Here is a 20,863-nt window from a genome sequence, read left to right as displayed (position 1 = left end):
CTTCTCCCTTTTGATTTCATCCTTCGGGGTTTTGTGTAGTTCTTCATCTAACGCCTAACCTCCATGTCCTTCCTCATTTATTCCTCCTCCTCCCTTCATCTAACGCGCTGCATTCGTGCTGCACTGCTGCCACTTCATTTCTTCTTTATGTACGCCCTGTTTCGGGCACAATTATAGGCTGCCATCTTGGACTGATAATGATGCCGTTTTCCATCCGTATGAATATTCGAATTGTGCTATGGCGAACTCGCACGCATCAAAACGCATGGCCATTACCTTCAACGTCGCATCACAATAATCATAGCTAATTACGACACAAAAAACAGATAAATTGCTTCTAAGCCTAAGATGGCAGTGTCTATGCTTTACTGTAACTGTTACATTTATTTTTTGTCAATTTGTTCAATATGTCATTTCATGCAGCGGCCGCCGAACTCGTTCCGCTGTTCATAGTGGTACTCTTGGTCTCTGAAGCTGGATGAAGATAACTAAGAAGCCTGGTTTTTACTGGCTACATAAAATGTGAAACGAAGCTATAAATCACGATGAAAAAGAAGACAAATCTGTGAAAAGTCAGTACTGGCGCATAAATGGCGCGCCGATTGCGCCGATGAAAAACGTCGGCGGCGGCGGCGGCGGCGCGCCGATCAGTTCGCGTCGGCGGCGGCGACGTGGCGAAAACTATTGGCGGCGGCGCGCCGACCAGTCGGCGCACACCTCTAACTCTGACGTCCCGGAAAATGCGTTAGATTGTGAGTTGTCGTCATTCGTGACGTCAAAGTGTCTAATGGCATTCTCAAAATGGCGACGCTTATGGAAACATTTGAGCAGCAGTATGCAGCGTTGACGGCTGATATTACATCGAAATCAAGCCGTATACCAAGTCTAATTCAAGGTAGGTGCTGCTAGGTCCCCGAGCGATTCGCTGCCGGCGCGAATTGCGTATAGTCAATAAATCTAACGGCGACATGTGTTACAGATGAGAAGGCTGCTATGGTCATCGAAGTTGAGAGACATCTGGAAGAGGCTAATGAGCTTGTAAGTTCTCGTAGATGTTGTCGTTTGTGTCAGAACCTTGACGCCTGTTTTTGTTGCTGGCAGCTTGAACAAATGGAGCTCGAAGTTCGTACTTTGTCTGTGGCCGCCCGACCGAAGTACCAAAACAGGGTCAAGAGTTATCAGGCGGAGCTCGCACGATTGCGGAAAGAATTTGTAAGCGGCCAACACGTTTTTTTTGGGTGCTGTATATCGTAACGACAGCTGCGCGTATTTTCTCATCAAGTTACTGATTAGGTTTTGCTTCGATTTATTTTCAGCAGAGGGCGAGGATAGCTTTTTGTGACGAGCTGAAGTCGCGAGAGGAGCTTTTGTCCAATGACGACAACTGCGGTTTTGACGATCAGGTGATAGCTTTTTTCTTATAGCTTTTTGTTTGCGTTCCTTGTTTGGAGACTATTGACGTTAACCCCGTTTTGTGCAAATTTTAGCGACAGCGGCTTCTTGATAACACGGAGAGGATGGAAAGATCAACGAAGCTCCTGAAAGGGGGCTACAAGCTGGCGCTCGAAACAGGTACGATGAATGTAATTCTCTTTGCTAGGCATTCAGCAGCAGCTGAATTTGATCTGCCTTTTTTTGTGTCTGTGTGCAGAGAAAGTCGGGGCTGCTATATTGTCCGATCTCAGCGCGCAGCGAGAGACGATAACCAGAGCACGGGAAAAGGTATTCTTACTGTCACATTGTCTTGAACATTGACGTCTTGTGAACTCACGTGGTGGAGTGAAAAAAAAACAAAAACACTCCGCACACTTCCAGCATGCCATCGTTTTGAATGTGTCTCGAGAGCGCGTCTATCTCATTCCGACACACATTCAAAGTGCAATTGTAATTCATCCAAACACCCATCTTGCTAAAACTCCGAGCGTGTTACCCATCCCATGCTTCTCGTATCCTTTACTTATGCACAATCAGGTTGGGTTTCTATAACAATGCATTGCTAATTATGTATGTACATTCGCCTTCCTTTAGTTAAAGCTGCTATTTTGACTTGACGTTAGTCGTAAATGCCCCACACATCTTCCGGTGAGGAAACAAAAAGCTTGTTATATGGTGTTTTTTGGTGTGCAATGCAACCACAAAATCATCACTGGCAGTTGCCAAAGGTGATGATATTGCTCAGTATAGTACAACTTAAAAATCTCAAGTGCTGTCACTGCTTTCCAGCATCTGTCAAGACTGAGTCAGTTTTAGGAGACATGCTTAGTTAAATCCAAATCCTGCCATTGAACTCTGCAAGCCATGGAAAAATGAAGCATAATTTTTATCAGTGCCAGAACAGTGGTAGTGTTTTTGGTGACAGCAGAGAGGTCTGAGAAGCATAGTTTACCTGAAGTGTTTCAGATAGTTTACTTCCCGTGCAAACACATGTTTATTTCGCTAATTTCAGGTGGCAAGCTTTACCGTAGTTGAAATCCAGACAAGAATTATCGCTGAAAAGTGGCACAAGTCTGTTACTGAAATCGTTCTAAGCCATTGTAAATGATGCCCCTGTGTACTGTTGTAGCGTGATAGCACATGCTTACTAGTAGTTGTAAACCAGGTTAGTGTAACACTTGAAAAAATTATAATTTGGCGATAGTGACATACCAAAGCCACGATATGATCATGAGGCATTCTATAGTGCAAAAAAACAGACACTTTCAATCATCTCATGTTTTTTTAAGTGTGTTGACATTGTACATACACGGCCTCTAGCATTTCAGCTCCAATGAAATGCATTTGCCGCAGTCGAGATTGAATTCTTACCTTTAGTGTCTGCAACTAAGCACTGTAACCACTATATTACCATGACAAATGCGCTGTTTTACAACCATGTATATATGTAGAATAAGGCACAGAAAAATAATAATTAGCTAGAAAAAAAATTGCTAAATACTATGCATAAATTAACCAAAAATACTACAATATTAACTCTAATTTCAAGTACTGATTGTGGTGGCATTGAATAATAAATAGTCAACAATTGGTGTTATATTGAATGCCTCCATTAAACAGTACCAAGGCTTCTTTCAAGATAGCACCACATGCTGTTCCTTGAAACCATGTGTTGTTTAAATTTTCTATCTTTATTGAAATGGATATTGGCACCATTTTGAAGGTGAGAAAACTTGAGATAACTTTGTGTGAGCATAGTCAGATCACTATAAAATATTGATGACAAATATAGCCTAGAACATACTTAAAATCAACATTAGGGGGATGGTGCCACTAAGTTTTGAGGCTAAAATAAGCCTCTTGAGGGTTTCCTCTGTATGCTAGGACACTCCATACAAATAATTACGCACAGCAAGCGTTTAGAATATATTTAAATTCACCTCCAAAGTGTACCTAAATGCTCGTTCTACTGACTGAAAGCCATTTCAAGTGCATCCAGATTTGTCGTAGCTTTGTAGGAAGGGAAACGAAAGTTGCAGTGACATTACACCAGATCTGCAGTGAGCATAGAAGCAGCTTTCCCCTTCAGTGGGGACAAAGGTTTGTCACAGCCCACCCCATTCCTATCATGTCAGTGTATGGGTCTGACTGCATGCCCCCTCCCCGCAAGGCGCACACCTCTTTCCTTTCAAGTCAGTGCCTGGGGTTGTGGTTCCATCCCCCCTCACCACCCTCTTGTGAGGAAGCCTATTGTAGTGAGGTGAGGGACTCCTGGAGACCTCTAAGCATCGCAACACAACTGCTGCACGTTTGTTTTGCAGATGCTTGTGTGGCACATCTGTGTGAGAGCAGTCTATAATCAGCGTGATGTGCGTCACATTCTTGTGTGGTCACAAAAGGGTGCAACAGCTGCATCAATTGCCCCGAATTGATACAATTCCCTATTGTTGCACCAAGCTGTGCCAATTGCACCAAATTAATACAATTCTCGATTGTTGCACCCAGCTGTGCCAACACCGTGAAATTTGCTGAAATCGCACTACGCTGAGCCAAAATGCATAGCCAGCCTCAAAATTTTTTTCAGGTGCACTAATTTCGGTGAGAAATGCAGGTCACCTGCAGCTTGCGCCATCAGTCAAAGCACGCACACCCCGAACTAAAGTGCCCAGAATATACTTAAAACATTCTGGGCACCCACCCTTCGCTTGCGAGACGTGATCAAGCAGATAAAGTAACTACGCTGCGTGCCCAACGGTGCGCTGACTGCAGCGAATACCTATTGGTGGAATGACGGAATTTCAAGATATAAATGCATTTCTATAGTCACCAACGCTTCACGGTAAATGTAAATGTTCTAGGTTGAAAATGCGACTGTGGCATATTAGGAACTAAAGCTGGAAGCGTATGCCACGTTTTCCTCGCGCGAACAAGCTTGATGTGCTGCAAACACCAGGGCTGCCGGCGACCACGTTGATTGCCTTAGCAGTGGCATATAAAACATTTATTTTTGCCTTGAAGTTCCGTCATCCCTGCCACGGTCCTTAGCGATAGATATCCGGTACCGTCGCCGGGCCGACAGGCATGCGCCGTTGTTACTTTGTCTGGTCGAACGCACCTAACCCCCCGGTGAAAAAAGGTGGGAGATGGTGTGGTGGTGTAGCGCTTAGAAAATTTCTTGCCTTTGGTTCTAATGCTGCTTGAGCCACCTTTGCTGCAGTACCTTGGTGTCAAAAGCGTATTGAGATTTAGAAGAGGCTGTTAGCGCTAATGGGACACTGCACATTTTGCTCAGTTACTGATACGCTTGTACGCCGCACAATTTCAAGTACCAGTATAACTACTAATGTCTAAATAAGCTACTGGCAATCATTTGGAGTAGTGTATGACCAGGGTGCCTACCAACCTGGAAAAGTCAAGGAATTTGGGCCCTTCTGGAAAAGTCAGGGAATTTCTGAAAAACCTGGCAAGGCCGTTGAAACTGACAGCAGTTCTGTGCGACCATCACAAAAATAAGCATTACCATTGATCAAAGCTTAAAAGGTCAAAATTTCAACTGCAACTACAGTGAGCTGCTAGAAGGCGTTTGGAAGAAGAAAAAAACAAAAGAAAAACAGTGCGTAACTGTTGCTTCTTAGTGTAAGTGTGAAAGGATACACCGACCTATAGAACACAATTTACTGACATTTCAGCACCCGATATAGGAGGTAGCGTCGTTCACAATAAGAGCCATAAGAAAGACGCAGCGTACTTGAGTATGCCTAAATATGTGACGTAAGCAGTGAGAGTACATTGTCAGATGCGTCCCATCACTCCTCTTCAGCGTATGTACAGTCGTCTGTATCTGGATTCCAGGTGCAGGTATGGTGCAAGGTTCTTTTAAATGTGGAGCATTTTATAGTCGCACCTGCTTGTAAAACTCTTACTTCAGTCAAGGGAGTCTTTACTTGGCTTTCGCATGACTTGACGGGTTTCTTGACTCGAGTAGATGCGATGGAAGCAACAGCACCTTCAACCAGTAGTGGGGCACAACCTAACATCCAACCCAAGGTCCCAGCAATGCTTCTCCTTCATTTAATAAATACGAATAATAACGACAGAGTTACAATTAAGCATTCCCAAATGTTACCCAGTTGTGCAACATTTATGCGATACCCCCACCACTCTGTGACACATTTACTCGAGTCCCCCCCCCCCCCCATGGGACAATGCGAGTTTTTTTTTTTTTTTGGAACACACGTGTTTTACAAGTCTATTTGGAGATCTGTAAATTTTGCGTGTTCAACGAGGGCAGTCGAGGCCTTGCAGCGTTTTGTGGTCCTTTTGTTTAACTCTTCTTGAAATTACCAGTTTCATTGATGTACTGGCTGTCACAATTGTGGCAGCCTATGGTATAAACAAGACCAAGGAAATTTCTGCTCGACAACTTATTCTTCACATTGGCTAAACCATTCCTTAGGTTTCATGTTGGTACATGCACTATTTCGATATCTGTTGCTTCTGTATGTCACACAGCATATCTGACTTTCAAACCACGACATTACTCACATCTGTAAATTTACGCATGTTTGTGTAGGCCACAATTTCAACTCGGCTTGAAGGCCATCTTTTTTTTTTTTTTAGGCTAGAACAGCTATCGGCAGAAGCTTTCTGCTGATAGCTGTTCATGCCTTTTAATATTATTAATATTATTGTTAATATTGGTGATGCAACAGCAAACGTCCTCAGCTGCACACTTATTGCTGGTAGCTCGTGTTTCAACGGTAGCACTTGGGTAACTTCAGCTAAATTTTTTATTTCAGTTTCGTGAGATTATGTAAATAAATCTGAAATTATTTTTTCAGCGTCACGTCCATAGAAGAGTATGTAAATCATGGTAACGTGCCGACATCTGTGATTAATCTGTGGAATAAAGGTGGCTGTTGTACCTTGACAAATTCCTTCTTGCCACCACATATTCAAATATCGGCACTTCCAACGCTGTCCCTAGCTTTCGTTGCAGTCGTCTGAAGACTTCTGTTGCACTTCATGGGTCAGAGCCCAGAGACATAACATGCATGTGCTCGTCGGAGAAAGAAAGAAAATTTTGCAGTACAACTCTGTTCTTGTAAAGTCATTAATCCTTGTCAAGGCAAGGTACACAGATTAGGCGAGTAGTAGTTCTTCGTTTTTTTTTTTTTTTTTTTTTTGCTGAAAAGCATATTTTAGAGGTGCGCAAACTAGGCAGGGACCCAAATCAATGGCGAATGCAGCAATCCAGGTCGAATGAGATCTAATTCCATCCATATGCTAAATAGTTTAGTGAGTAAACACAGCAGTTCTGGTTGATTCAATCCAATTCATATCCTAAGCGGCGTGAGCTACAGCCATTATAGTAAACTAGATTATACTCCTGTGGCAGAACCGGCCAGGCTCCCATGTCCTCATTTTACACGGGTGCCGTGAGATAGGACCACTTCTACTTTTGCTAGCAGCTTTGGGTCAATGTCGGACTATCACAGGCTCCTTCAAACTTTCATTTGCGGTTACTTTTAAATTGTGTGTTTGCTTTCTGGTTCTTCCGAACATCAACAGCTGACTTGCTTACTGCTTGGCACAGGGGTTTTATTTTGGCTAGATATACACATTTACTACACGTGCTCAAAACATTCTGAGCGAATCTGGTAAATATGTGTACTTATTTTATATGAAGCGCTTGATTTTTTTTTACCACTCAACGGTTTGTTTCCAGTGCACAGAGTTTTCCTAGCAGATGTGACAGTCATGGAATTTGCTTTTAGTCATTATAAAACACCTAGAAAAGTCAGGGAATTCAGGAATATCAAATTGGTGACACCCTGATGGCATTTCTGCTTCCCTAAAAAAGTAACTAAATTGTGCGCCAGTTCCCCCCCCCCCCCCTTTCTCTTCGGCTTTAGGAATCTCCCAAATGTTAAGGTCGTGAGCTTGGCAGATGGATACTTAAATTCACAGAGTCTGTCAAAGGATTGAACAGGAGCAGCAAATGCTAATATGGACTTTATCACTATTTGCTGAGTGAGGGGGCTTAAAGTACTACATTCATCGAAATAGCAGTGCTCATGTTAACACTGCACGATTTAGGTGAAGTTGAATGGTTGAAACACATTTTTTTCTAACTGTAAGCCTCCTTTTTTATACTGCTCCAAATTTAGTATTTAATGATAAAAATGCATATTTTTTCCCCCATAAGCTCTACAAATTTGGAATTTAGTGCTCTAAAAGTAACATTTTGCTGCCCAGCAAAACCATGAATTTTGCTGAAATTGTGCCGCACTGCGCCAAAATGCCTGACCAGCCCCAAAATTTTCTCAGTTGCGTCAATGTCAGTGAGAAATGGACGCCACAATAGCCACCTGCACTTTGCATCACCAATCAAACCAAGCACGCAGACCGTAACCCAAAACCTCGTGCAAGTAATATACTTGTTAGGTGAGGACACTCGTGAAACGGGATCGACCTGATAAAGTATAAGATGAAGAAACAACGTTGCACACCTATCTATCCACTGACCACTGCAGATACCTGTCAGCTGGACGACAAAACTTCAAACCAAAGAAAAATGCATTTCCGTAGCCATTAACGGTTCGCGAGAAATATGAATTTTCGAGTCGGCAAACGCGGTCATGACATGTTAGAAATGTATGCTGCGTTTTTCGCGCGCATAGAAGGTCGAGGTGCTGCTAACGCCATCGTTGCCAGCCACCACGTTAGTTGCTATAGCAACGACACAACCATTTTTCTGGCTTCAAGTTGCGTCGACCTCGTGATAGATACCCGGCGGCGACGTTGGGCCAACGGGAGCGCGCTGTTGTTACTTTATCTGGTTGAACGCACCTTGCAAGCGAGCCGAGAAGTTGCGCCCTAAACTTAACCTCATCGTGAAAGAAGTTGTGCTTCAAAAATTGCTTGGCCTTGTTTCAACGCGTGCATATTGCTGCGTTAGCAACCTTTGCCGCAGTATACCAACGTCCCGCAGAAAAGTGTAATATCATTTTGGAGGAGCTGTCATCGTAATTCACGGGACAGCACATTTTGATCACTAATATCATCACACTATATCATCGCTGAAGTTTAAAAAAGTTACTGGCACACATCTAGAGCAGCGAATGACATTTCTGCTGCCCTAAAAAAAAGAAAAACATTTTGCACTCCACTTTTTTTTTCCCGCCATCTCTACTCTTGGGTCTTCAGAATCTCCTGAATTTTAAAGCCACCAGCTAGGCAGAGCCACATTTGAATTCCCAGAGTCTGTCAATGAATTTGACAGGCATGGCAAATGCTAATGTGAACTTCATTGTTGGCTCATTGGGTAATTGAGAATACTACTTTTTATTGAAATTGCAGTACTCACGTTCACTCTGCACGATTTAGGTGGGTTGAATTTTTCGTACCTATGTTTTCTTGAAATGTAAGTCTTTTTTTCTTCACTACAAATTTGATCTTTTGCAATAAAAAAAGTGTATTCTTTCCTCATAACCTGCTCCAAATTTCGATTTTGCTGCTTTAAAAGTAATGTTTTGCTGCTCCAAAAATTGCTCCAAATTTTTTTATGGCTGTTGCACCCCTGGGTCACATGACCAAGCCACCTACACTGCCACGTCACAGCCCAATTCAGCACCCAGAAACCGAAAATTATCCACATCTAAAAGGCATTATCATTTTATTTAGTGAGAATAAAATTGATCTGGGCGCGTGTATCATGCTTCCTGAAGCTATAGGAAACGCTTGCAGAAAAGAACGTGCAAGTGGGCGCTGCCGGTGACCACATTAGTTGCCATAGCAATCGCAAATAAAGCATTCTTTTGTCTTGAATTTGCGTTAGTTGCGTTGTCCCAGCGATAGATATCCGGTGCTGTCACCTCGCCGGACCTACGGGCGTGCGCCACGGTTACTTTATCTGGTAGAACGTAGAACGTGCCTTGCAAGCGAGCCGACATGATGTGCCCTTAATCTAAGCCCTATCGTAAAAAAAAAAAGGAGGGGAGCGTTGCGGTGTTCAAAAATTTGTTGGCCTTGTTCCGACCCGTGCAAAACACTGCTTAAACCACCTTCACCGCAATACATCGGTGCCCTGCAGAAATGCTTATTATGATTTGGAAAGGGCTGTTAGCACTACTCATGGGACAACAAATATTGTTCACTTACTAAGCCGTGTGTACTACCTTATAATTGTGAGCACTAGTATGATCGCTGATGTCTGAAAAAGTTACTGGCAATCATTTGGAGCCGTGTATGACATTTTTACCGCCTTTAAAAACACAGAACTGTGCAAGTTTTTTTTTTTTTTTGCCTGTCCTACTCCTCAGTTTTTTTTTTTTTAATCCCTTGAATTTCAAAGCTGTCAGCTTGGCTAATCCACATTTTAATTCAGGGATTCTGTCCAAAGATTTGACAGACGCAGCAAGTGCTAATGTGGGCTTATCATTGTTTGCTCAATGGAGTAGATCGAAATACTAGTTTTATTGAAACAGCTGTGCTCATGTTTACTCTGTGATTCAGGTGATTTTGAATGGCTTGCACATACTTTTTTTTTCTAAATGTAAGCCTTCTTTGATCCAAATTTGGTCTTTCTTGATAAAAAATAGATGTTTTATTTCCCGTAACCTGCTCCAAATTTGCGTTTTAGTGCTCCAAAAGTAAGATTCTGCGGTTCCAAAAATTGCTCCAAATTTTATTTTGGCTGTTGCACCCCTGTAAATTGTTTCGCGCTGCTCTGTAGTCAGAGCCAACATGTGCTCCAATGGCCTCCTTGTCGTTAGGAGAAGCTCTACATCCGGCACCAGCTCACCGCACCCCAGTGAAGCGCGGACCTCGCACATAACCAGAGTAGCTATAAGATTGTGGACAAAGGACAGTAGCTGTGCACTTGCGGTGGTGAAGACAATTTGAGGCCGTAAACAAAAATTCATGAACTGCTGTGGATGTTTCAGGCTGATGCAACACATCGTCGCAACAAAACATGCAGCTGGGGTTCTGTAATCCACGGACTCTAACCTCGTCCTCAATCAATTCAGGCGGGGTTGAAAGACAGTTTCGAGTGGTGTGTGTGTTTCGCAGCGCTAGTGCGTGCCCATGTGCGCTCTGAAGGTGACACGTTAAGAGGGACTAGTGACACTAGATGAGACCCTGTGTCTGATATAATAATACAAGCGAATCAGAGCTGCTGGAAACTGGCTGAGAAGGCCATCTCGATATTTTAAACATGCGACGGACCTTTGGAAATATTTTTTGTAGAATAAATTTGGCCCGACTCCCAGCAACAGCTCCTAATTGAATAGCTGGCATAAATTTCCGGCAAATGTTAATGCTCAACACTGTCAAATTGCGAAGCTGACTCTTTAATTTAATATTTCGCTAGCAAAGGTTTTTTTATTACAGACCTTTGATGCTACTGTAGCATAATCACGAGGGGTACGTACTTTTGTACAGTTCGTCAGTCTAGTGCATTTTTTCAACACATACACATTGGTTTGTGCATACGTCTTTTAAATATCACTATGTTGCCAAAACGAGCCAATTCAAATTGATTCTAAATGTTGAGGGGCTGGACTAACTACTAAAAAGTGCTGGGTCCACGAGAAACAAATTTAACATGCCAGAATTGGTGAACAAAAGTGTTGATCACTGGTGATCGATTTGAATAGGCGTGGTAACAAAAGAGTTAAAGGGGCCCTGCCATACAGTAAAATGGGTATTTCTTATCTCTTCTTCTCTAACTATGGAATGCACCAATAGTGCTATGCGAGTGACAAAGCTGTTATAATTTTATTTTCAACAGAGGAAACACACTGTTTAGCTAGACGGCACGCATCAGCTATTTTTGTGATTGCAATGACGCTTCACCATGTGGGAGTGACGGGTTTATCTGTATGTTTTGATTGGTTCGAAGCAACACGTAATATTCATATGGTCCCAGATAAATCACACTATTGTGTGTTAAGATTTTAAAAGCAATTCTTATGCTTCCTCAGGTACTGAAGATTTTCTGCGTTTAAATATTAAAATGTGGAAACGATGTCAAAACAATGCTAGGAGTGCTGCACTACGGACACCCTGAGGAGAGTTGTTTAGTATGTCTCTAAGAGGCGCGATGATCGGAAACTGCCTTTGACATCAGTGGGAGTGTGAAATGCGAAAGAGAACATTCTTTCTTGTCTCTGCTGGGGTTTTGAAGTTAGAAGGCTAATATCCAGTGTTACCGTGTACCAATTTGATGATTCCTTTTGCGTTCATCTCAGTATTCAGCACCCTGCAGGGGTGTCTGCGCAAGCAGGCGTTAGTGTGTGGTAACACCACAGACCTGAGCTAACGGGGGGGTTTCGACTCCCTCCCATGCCTAGCCGTGCGTGGCAGAGCCGTGTCCTGGAAAAAGGGGGTCTTGGGGGTTGAGCCAACGCTAGGTCCTTGGACCTCCGGCAGAGGTGACTTACCCCTTTGGCCACAGCTTCACGTAGGCGGCACCCCTGTGCTGACCCACCCAGGAGAAATCGGCAGTCACCTTTTCCTATCTCTCTTCCTACATCTTCGTCTCTATGTCTCACTTTTTGTCTGACCTGTCATCTTCTCTTTTCCGTTTTGTTCCAGATTTCTTGGTGGCGAGGGGACAATCCAACCCTCGCCCAACCTTGGGTAGTTATACTCGGTTATAGCGGGGATGCTTGGCTGGCATCTGCAAGTGTTTACTATTAAACCTTGTGGCGTCCCCTTGTGTAGCTGAGTGGTGGGTGGCCATCATCGCTGCCGAACTTAAAAACTTTTTATGGCAAACTCTTTTCCCGCCTTACCTGATCGTCACCTGAAAAGGTGGCGCACCAACAAAATGTTTCCTTCTATCCAACCCAAAAAGTCTTTCCTTAAGTACCATGTAATTCACAGCCAACATGAAACAAAGACAGTTTGAACAATTTGCGCCGTTCCCCGTGTCAAAACTTTTCACAAAGGCAAGCGGCCTAAGAAACAAAGTAACTAAGATGGGAAGCAGCGATCTTCTACTGGAAGTTTGTCACAAGCTCCAATACGAGAAACTGTTGTAACTTGTGGCATTTAAAAACATCCTAGTGTCAGTAGGGTTGCATAGACCCGTGAATACAGTACCTTCTCGAACTCGGTGAAAGTGAACTCCTCGATGGATGGCAAGACAGAATGGTGTGAGCGTACAAAGAATCATGATTAGGCAAAATGACAAATAAATCCCAACCAAGCACATAATTCTAACATTTGGAACCTACAACCTCCCCGAATCAATGGAAACTGGCTGCTTTAACCTTCAAGTGAGAACGTATGTACCAAATCTTCGCCGTTGCTTCAAATGTCAGCGCTTTGGACGTGGGTCGCAAAGCTGGAAAGGACCTGCCTCAAGTACTAAATGTACATCCAAAGAACACATGTCTGATAAATGCGCCTCTGAAGCCTGTTGTGCGAACTGTGGAAGGGACCACCCCGCCTACTCAAGATCATGCCCCTCGTAGAAAAAAAAAGAGGGGGAAATAATAGAACTGAAAATCAAATTCAACTTGTCTTTCCAAGAGGCACACAAAGGTTTTTTTCTACGCAACTCATTCTGTCCTTTCGCCAATGTGACGCGCCGGGGCGCCGCGCCACTTATTTTCGTGCCCGCAAGTATCACACAGAGTATGACCACGGTCGCGCCATCAGCGTCTCTGGCTGGAGCAGCCTGTACTGCTCCGCCACCTGGCAGAGCCGGCAGATTCCAGTGTTTGTCAGATCCCGGGTCACTGCAAGCGCAGTCAGGTCTGAAACCACTGCGAACGTGCCTGCTGGACAGGCACTATTCGCCACCCCACAAGAGGTGATGGACACAAGCCCCGCTTCTCCGGTGCGTTGAAGGATAGGTGCGGCTCTTTGGAGCACACCAAAAAGAAAAACTTCGGATACAGGGCTCCCAAAAGGCTCTGTAACTTAAGGCAACACTTTTTGTACACACAGTACCACACAACTTTAAAATGACACAAGTAGTACTACAATGGAATGTCAGAGCACTGCTGAGAAACCTCGATGATATTCAAGAATTTTTGCACAAACATACGCCAAAAGTGCTGTGTGTACAAGAAACACAATTAAAATTCAAACAGCAACTTCCTATGCAAATACACTATTTTTCTAAATCACCGGGATGATGTTGCGTCATCTGGCAGTGTTGCCATTATAGTTTATCAAGGCCTGTACATATTTGCCGCTTCAGACACCCCTCAAGGCAATTGCCGTCCGAGCTGTTATTTCCAACAAACTGGTCACAATTTGCTCTATTTACATACCTCCACACCACCAACTTAATAAACACAAATACCAGTCATTGATAGATGAACTTCCTGAACCCCATCTTCTCCTTGGAGACTTCAATGCACATAGCAGTATATGGGGTGACCCCCGCTGCGATCTGGGAGGCCACCTAACAGAACGGTTCCTTTTCACTTCTAGTGCATGCCTGCTGAATCACAAAGAACCAACGTATAATAGCGTCACTAACAATACCTACTTGTCCATAGGTCTCAGCATTGCTTCTACATCATTTCTACCGCTAATCAAATAGAAGGTCATAAATAATCTTTACGGAAGTGACCATTTTCCTATATTTTGGAGCACCCCGATACATAATGAAGGTCCCCCATTGGTTTCCAGATGGAAGATCGAGAAGGCCGATTGGGAACTGTTTTGTGCAGTGGGTCTGATATGTGTGGTTTAAGCATAGATGCAGCTCTAGACTATTTCACAGCTGTGCTCATTGATGCTGCAACAAAGTGTATCCCACAATCCAGACGCTCCGCCAAACGACATGTCTCGTAGTGGAATACCGATTGCCGAGATGCTCATAAAAAACAGAACAAAGCATGGAGGTTGCTTCGAGACTCCCAGACAGCCCAAAATCTTGATAGTTTTTAAGACCATTAAGTCTGAAGGAAGAAGAGTGCATTGGCTTTCTAAGCAGGAGAGCTGGCAGAAATTTTTAACTGGCAATAATTATTATACAGATGAAACTAAAGTTTGGAGCATGGTTAGTAAAGTAGCAGGACGACAAGCATTCCCACTTGTAAACACACAGGGTGACAGCTAGGAAGACCAGGCGAACCCCTTCGCCGCACACTTCGAGGAGGTTTCTAGCTCATTGCACTATACCGCAGGGTTTCTACAATACAAAGCCAGAATAGAAAAAGAGAAACTCCAGTGCAAATTCACAACCCACGAGGCATACAATGTACCTGTCTGTTTAGCTGAACTACAGGCCTCACTAAACTGCTGCAATAAGTCTGCCCCTGGCTCTGACCGAGTGTCATATAAAATGCTGCAACACCTACCCACTAAAACCCAAAAAGCCCGTGTCTCCCTACATAATGCTGTATAGTTTTCAGACGAAGTCCCCTCGACCTGGAAAGCTGCCATAGTTATTGCTATCTTAAAACAAGGTAAAGACCCGTCCTCAGTTTTAAGCTACAGGCCAATAGCTTTAACCAGTTGTCTTTGCAAAGTCTTTGAGAGAGAGAGAGGAAACTTTATTAGAACTTGGCCGGCAGCTTGGTCTTGGTGGCCTCGGATGGCGGCGCTGAGTCCCTGAACTCGGGCGGCATCTTCGGCCTGCCGGACAGCCCAGAGCTGGTCGTTGAGCTCCGAGCTTCTGAGCGCCGCCTCCCAGCGGCGGCGTCGCCGACGGAGAAGGTCCCCCGCGGCTCCCGCAGACGGGACGGCGGCGGGAACGAGTGAGCTCGAGGCTTCCTGTTGCCTGGTATTGGCAGCCGCCAACGGCCGCCGTTCGCGATGCGCCTATGGCGGCTGCCAATACCATGCAAAGTCTTTGAGAAAATAATAAACAGGCGACTCATGCACTTCCTTAAGACGAATGGCCTACTTGACCAATACTAGGGGGGTGGGGGGGGATTTCGAGAGGCTAGTTCCACCACTGAACACCTTGTCCGTATCGAGGCACAAATTCGGGATGCCTTCTCTCATAATTAATTTTTTTCTCTTTGTGTTCCTCGATATGGATAAGGCCTATGATACTACGTGGCATTTTGGCCTACTGAGAGACCTTTCACACTACGGTGTGCGGGGTAGAATGTTGAACATAATCAAAAGCTACTTGACCAATCGGACATTCCGTGTTTGATTAGACACTGTTTTGTTGCGAACATTTGTCTAGGAAGCGGGAGTGCCGCAAGGAGGTGTATTGAGTTGCGCACTCTTCATTGTCAAAATGAACTCCTTGCGCCTCGCTATCCCACGCAATACATTTTACTGCGCATATGTCGATATCAGGTCGGTTTTAAATTGTACAACCTCTCAATATGTGAATGACAAGTTCAGTTAGGTTTGAACAAGGTTTTCCAATGGGCAGATAAGAATGGTTTTCAACTGAACGCGCAAAAGAGCACATGCTTCTTGTTCTGCGGGAAGAGAGGCATTCATCCCGATCCTGAGATTGACCTGCATGGCCGTCTGTCTGTACAGCCTGAGTATAAGTTTGTGGGTCTAATAATGAACACGAAACTAACCTTCATACCCCACATCAAGTAGCTAAAGAACAGGTGCTTAAGAACAATGAATATTTTGAAAGTGTTGTCACACACTACATGGGGTAGTCACAGGCAAATCCTGATTAATTAGTATGGAAGCCTTGTGTGCACGCGCCTAGATTATGGTGCTATAATCTACCAGTCTGCGACACCGTGGGCTTTAAAGATGCTCGACCCTGTCCATCATCTAGGCATTAACCTTTCTACGCGTGCTTTTTGAATTAGCCCCGTAGAAAGCCAGTACGCAGAGTCTAATGAATGGTCGCTCCATCTGCAGAAACGTTATATGTCTTTTACGTACCATCTCAGGGTGAACGCAGACAAGGAACATCCCACTTGCTTCACAATTAATGATCTGTCCAATTCTGTCTTGTTCCACTTGCTTCACAATTAATGATCTGTCCAATTCTGTCTTGTTCCACAACCGTCTTTCGCTGAGACAGCCCTACTCACTCCGTGTGAAGAGGCTCGCTGAGGAAACAGGTGTGCTACTTCTAGAACACCGTTTGAAGGCTCCCGCAGCATATTCACCCCTATTGACTGTGACGTATCTTTCGTGGAAATAACTACACATATCCGCATGTAGTTCCTCGAACTACTGTACATATGCCCAGAATTCAAGTACATATGCCAAGAATTCTTTACACATGCATCAAAGTCTCATACTGATGTGTTCTATGTAGCTGTTGGCCAATCTTTTTCAAATTCCGGTGTGCTGCACCCCTAAACAAGCATTCACCGCAGATGCCCATGCGATATATGTGGCTGTCAGGCATATTAAGGAATTACAACTACAACATGCGGCTGTATACACAGATTCGCTGAGCATCGCAACAGCTTTGAAAACACTCAAGAAACATAAAAACCCTGACCTTGTGTCGCTTTACTCTCTTTAATGCACGATCTATGCCCTCAAACGACATGTTGTTGTGTGCTGGGTGCCAGGGCACTGTGAGATCACAGGAAACATGGTAACAGACCAGCTAGCTGCGCACGACTGCGTACCTGCTAGTACACCCATGTCCATCTGCTCTTGACATGAAACCTTTCGTACGACGGGAGCTCAGGGTGTGCTAGCAGCGACTATGGGATAGGCAAACAGGAAACAAACTACTTGTTATCAAACCGATACTTGGAAATCGGCCACCAGTATTCAGATTACACTATACACAAGTAACACTTACAAGGCTACAGATAGGACACACACACTCTACACATTCATACCTTTTGTCTGGCAGTGACCAACTCATCTGTGAGACTTGTGGAGATATACTTACGGTTCTCCACATCCTAGTTCAGGGTAGTAATTTAGATACTCTCAGAAAAGAACACTATTGCCCTACCAATAGCAGCTACCACTACATTCTGTCATGCTCATCGGCAGGGATCCGCTTTTTAAACTTCAATCACTTTTTGTGTTTTTAAAATATGTACGTAGCTTTCACCCCATATTCTGAGGTGATCCATAGCTCGAGCTATGTGCAGAGGTTGTGACTGCTGTGACCCTCGCCACCAACACTGTCATCTGTTCCAGCTCCATGTGTTTCTCGGCACCGCCATGACTTTAATAGTTTTTAATTTTAACCCTCCTCCGGGTCCGAAATTTTAGGCCCCTACACAGCCGTGCAACACTATCATTGTTCATATCCTGTTCACATCATTTCAATAAGGTACCATTGCTTTTTGCTCAACATTGTTCACGGCGCTCTTTGGCCATCAAATGGCCCTTGTGCCATGTGGTGGCCATATATCGCCATTGGTATTCGGCTCTACGTGAACTCCAGTGCTACAGAACACAGATAAAAAAAGTGTTACAGGGCCCCTTTAATGTATGAATAGCATGATTGATTTTATCAGTATAATTCATGGTCTTTTTATTTATGCCAACATCTCATGACACATTGTCAGCAATGGTCAATCTATTTAAGGGTATACTGAACAAAGACTGGTAGAAATGTTGAAAACACTGAAATTCTACTTGGAAGACAATTGTTCATATCAATAGTTTGTTTATTTGACGTTTTTTTTTTACAATTGGCTGTGCGTTTGGTCGATTTTTTAGTGCGTGGCGGCTGCACGCCAGAAACTCGCCTTCACTTTAGTGCGTGCAGTGTGCGTGTTATCCTGTCCTTCTGTTTCCTTTCTTCACTTCTTCTTTGCATTTCACTCTCCTCCTAACACAAAGGCTCTGAGGGGGTGTGCCCACATTTTAGGGGATTTACCCCAGCTCTAAGCATTATTCACTGTTGGTGCTGTTGGTAGGGAATCTCGGAACTGTAGTGGGAGCTTAGCATGTTGACATATGCAGGCGAGGGCTGGCATTGATGGCATGCCCATTTCCAGTGTTCTCTTTACATCTCTTTATTTTAGAGCATGGCCACTTGACACTGCAGTTTTTGGAAAACGCGTTAAATTTGTTATTACGCTCTAGTTTCAGCCCAAAATGAAAGCTGTGTCTATTGATTTCAGCAACCAATCTTTCAATATAACAAAAAATATAGGCTGCAAAAATGTTGTTCAGTGTCTGTTTAACGGAGCACTGACAGTAAATTTTGCAGCATGTTTTTTTTTGTTGTTGTAATAGGTAGCTTGCGACCCACTTATCACGGCTGAAAACCTAGTTTATATGAGTGCACAATGGTTATTTATTTAGAGACTTTTTTTAGGGTGCCCAGTTACAGTTTCCATTTGAAAGAGCACCCAGCTGATCCCGAGCAGTTCCGGTAGCAGGGTAAACACAACTGGCCACGTGACCACACAAAACTGTGATGTGGCGGCACGTGTGAGAGCATGTGCGGGTGGCCACTGCATTGACAGCCAGCACTTGTAAAGCAACAGGCATGGAGGAGAAATTGCAGGTAGCACAAGTGCAAGGCACGTGCCAGCAACCAGCCAACACAAAATCGTGACATAGATTTGTTTACACTCCCGCCACGTTGATGTCAGCTTTGCAAGGTGCTCCGCATCTTGCTCAGTCCTGCGGTACACACTTTAAAATTGATTTTAAGTATCTTCTAGGCCTTACTTGTCCTAGATATTTTTTAGATATTGTTTGTGTCTGTAGATAAATCTGTCTTACTCATTATGTCACCTCTGAAATTTTGTGTCAGTGTTCTTTTAAAACGCATAAAAAATAATGGGCCAACAAAAATTTAGATCATGTTGCAAGATGTGAGGATGCCCAGAGGCCATTTTGTAATTGAGGTCTTCTCAGCGAGTAAATTGACGGGTGCATAAATGTTTCAAACAAGCCCTTTGATCAAAGTTCTGCATCTTCGAAGGAGTTCAGATCAGCTATACCTCCTAGCAAATATGCATGTTTTGGCTACTACAGTTCCTTAGCTATTGACTGTCTTTGCTCTGCTCTTTTGGTGCAGGTTAAGGAGACGGACTATGACATCGGGAAGAGTTCCCATGTGCTGAGCGGAATGATGCGTCGAGCAATGCAAAACAGGGCCATCCTCTATCTGGTCGCAGCGCTAGTACTAGTCACAGTAGTTTTTGGCATTTATTACACCGTTAGGAGACACATGTGACTGTCCAATAGCTCATCCGGTGTCCTTTATGTGGCACTAGTGCGCATATTTTCCAGACAAGGTCCAAGCAGGAGCTCATTGTAAGCTCGTGCCACATGTAATATGGTACCGCTATTATCCAAGATTGCCTTGCCTTCCTCTGCTGCTTTAGAAAGAGAAGCCTTTTATTTTTCATGAAGAGAGGCTGAAACTTTAATCACTGCAGGTCAGTCGTAACAGTGCACTGGGGACAAGTCATCATGTGTAGCCGTAAAAATTTGTTCCGGGTGCCTGCTGTGCAGGTATTTTACTTTTCACTCCAATTATGACCTCTTTACGGCTGTTGTCTCTCACTATTGTGGAGAATATTCGACGTTAGCTAAGTAGGTGTTGTCTCGCAGCACATGTGTTTTCATTTTTGCTCGTAAAGTATTGTGCAGTGCTTTTGATTCCATGTATATACATTGTAATTTATTAAAAGCTGAGTCTGAGCAGAGTTGTTCACTGGAGCCATTTACTCTCCATGGAGCAACATTGGTCTCTTTTAACAGATTTTACTAGTCAATTAAAGGCAGCTTTTATTATTACTTTTAATCTGACAAGATTATACATCCTGTTGATTCAGTGCAAAGCTGTTTTGTTCGTCACCATTTCATTTGGCGGTAAGGTTTTCTTTGCTCCTGATTGATTCTTCATCATGTCAACAAAATTAGTGTGTTCTCAACCAAGTTAAATAAAAGCTGTACTATATTGATTAGTGAATCTTCCCATTATCCTGTGGGCATGTAAGAAATTCCAATCCCATAAAATTAACTCGAGACAGAAATATTTTTTTGTAGGCTGCATATGAAGTAAGTCAAGCCCTACAATGCCATACTTCTGCAGGATGTTTATCAAAGATAAAAAGGGCTCTAAGATACACTTCGAAAGTATTAGAAATCTTCGACTCGGGTAGATGAGGCTCCTGTAAACATATGAGCCATATAATTAGTACTGCACTTGACGCGGAAGTCTGCAATCTCTTGTATATAATGACCCCAAATCGGTATCTGCCGATTTGTTAATTTTATGACTGTATGTTCTTGCTAATACCATTACTGTCTGTTTTTAGATGAGAAGTACACATTTAAAGAAATTGTTTCATACTTGGTCTTCAGGTTACAGGCGAGAGCCATCTGATGCCATTTCATCTAAACTTCTATGAGGCATCACCCTGCATATTTCATGTATACACTTTTAGATGCGTTTGTGACTATGTGCATGAGTAGGGCACAGGTCACAGGCTGAGCCGGCTGCGTTAGTACTCAGCACTGCACATTGTTGTCCTTCAGACCTTGTGTATGCTTAGAGGCGTATGATAGCTCTTCTCTG

At 43.7% G+C, this 20,863-nt stretch overlaps 1 protein-coding gene across 2 annotated transcripts; it reads left to right on the top strand.

The window, feature by feature from the left end:
* The first annotated feature begins 757 nt into the window (after window positions 1-757).
* On the top strand, window positions 758-19,988 carry Vti1a (Vesicle transport through interaction with t-SNAREs 1a). 2 transcript variants are annotated; one of them, XM_037413209.2, is made up of 7 exons: window positions 758-895; window positions 980-1,038; window positions 1,102-1,212; window positions 1,320-1,403; window positions 1,488-1,572; window positions 1,652-1,722; window positions 19,355-19,988. In XM_037413209.2, the coding sequence occupies exons 1-7, from the start codon at window positions 802-804 to the stop codon at window positions 19,511-19,513; spliced, it is 663 nt and encodes a 220-aa protein (XP_037269106.1). In that variant the 5' UTR covers window positions 758-801; the 3' UTR covers window positions 19,514-19,988. The 2 variants fall into 2 exon arrangements, with proteins under 2 accessions (XP_037269106.1, XP_037269105.1); XM_037413208.2 differs by having other exon boundaries at window positions 1,317-1,403.
* The last annotated feature ends 875 nt before the right edge of the window (window positions 19,989-20,863 follow it).

This window comes from Rhipicephalus microplus, chromosome X, assembly GCF_043290135.1.
Source record: "Rhipicephalus microplus isolate Deutch F79 chromosome X, USDA_Rmic, whole genome shotgun sequence".
NCBI classification, from domain to species: Eukaryota; Metazoa; Arthropoda; class Arachnida; order Ixodida; family Ixodidae; genus Rhipicephalus; species Rhipicephalus microplus.
This window is presented reverse-complemented; position numbering and strand designations above follow the sequence as displayed.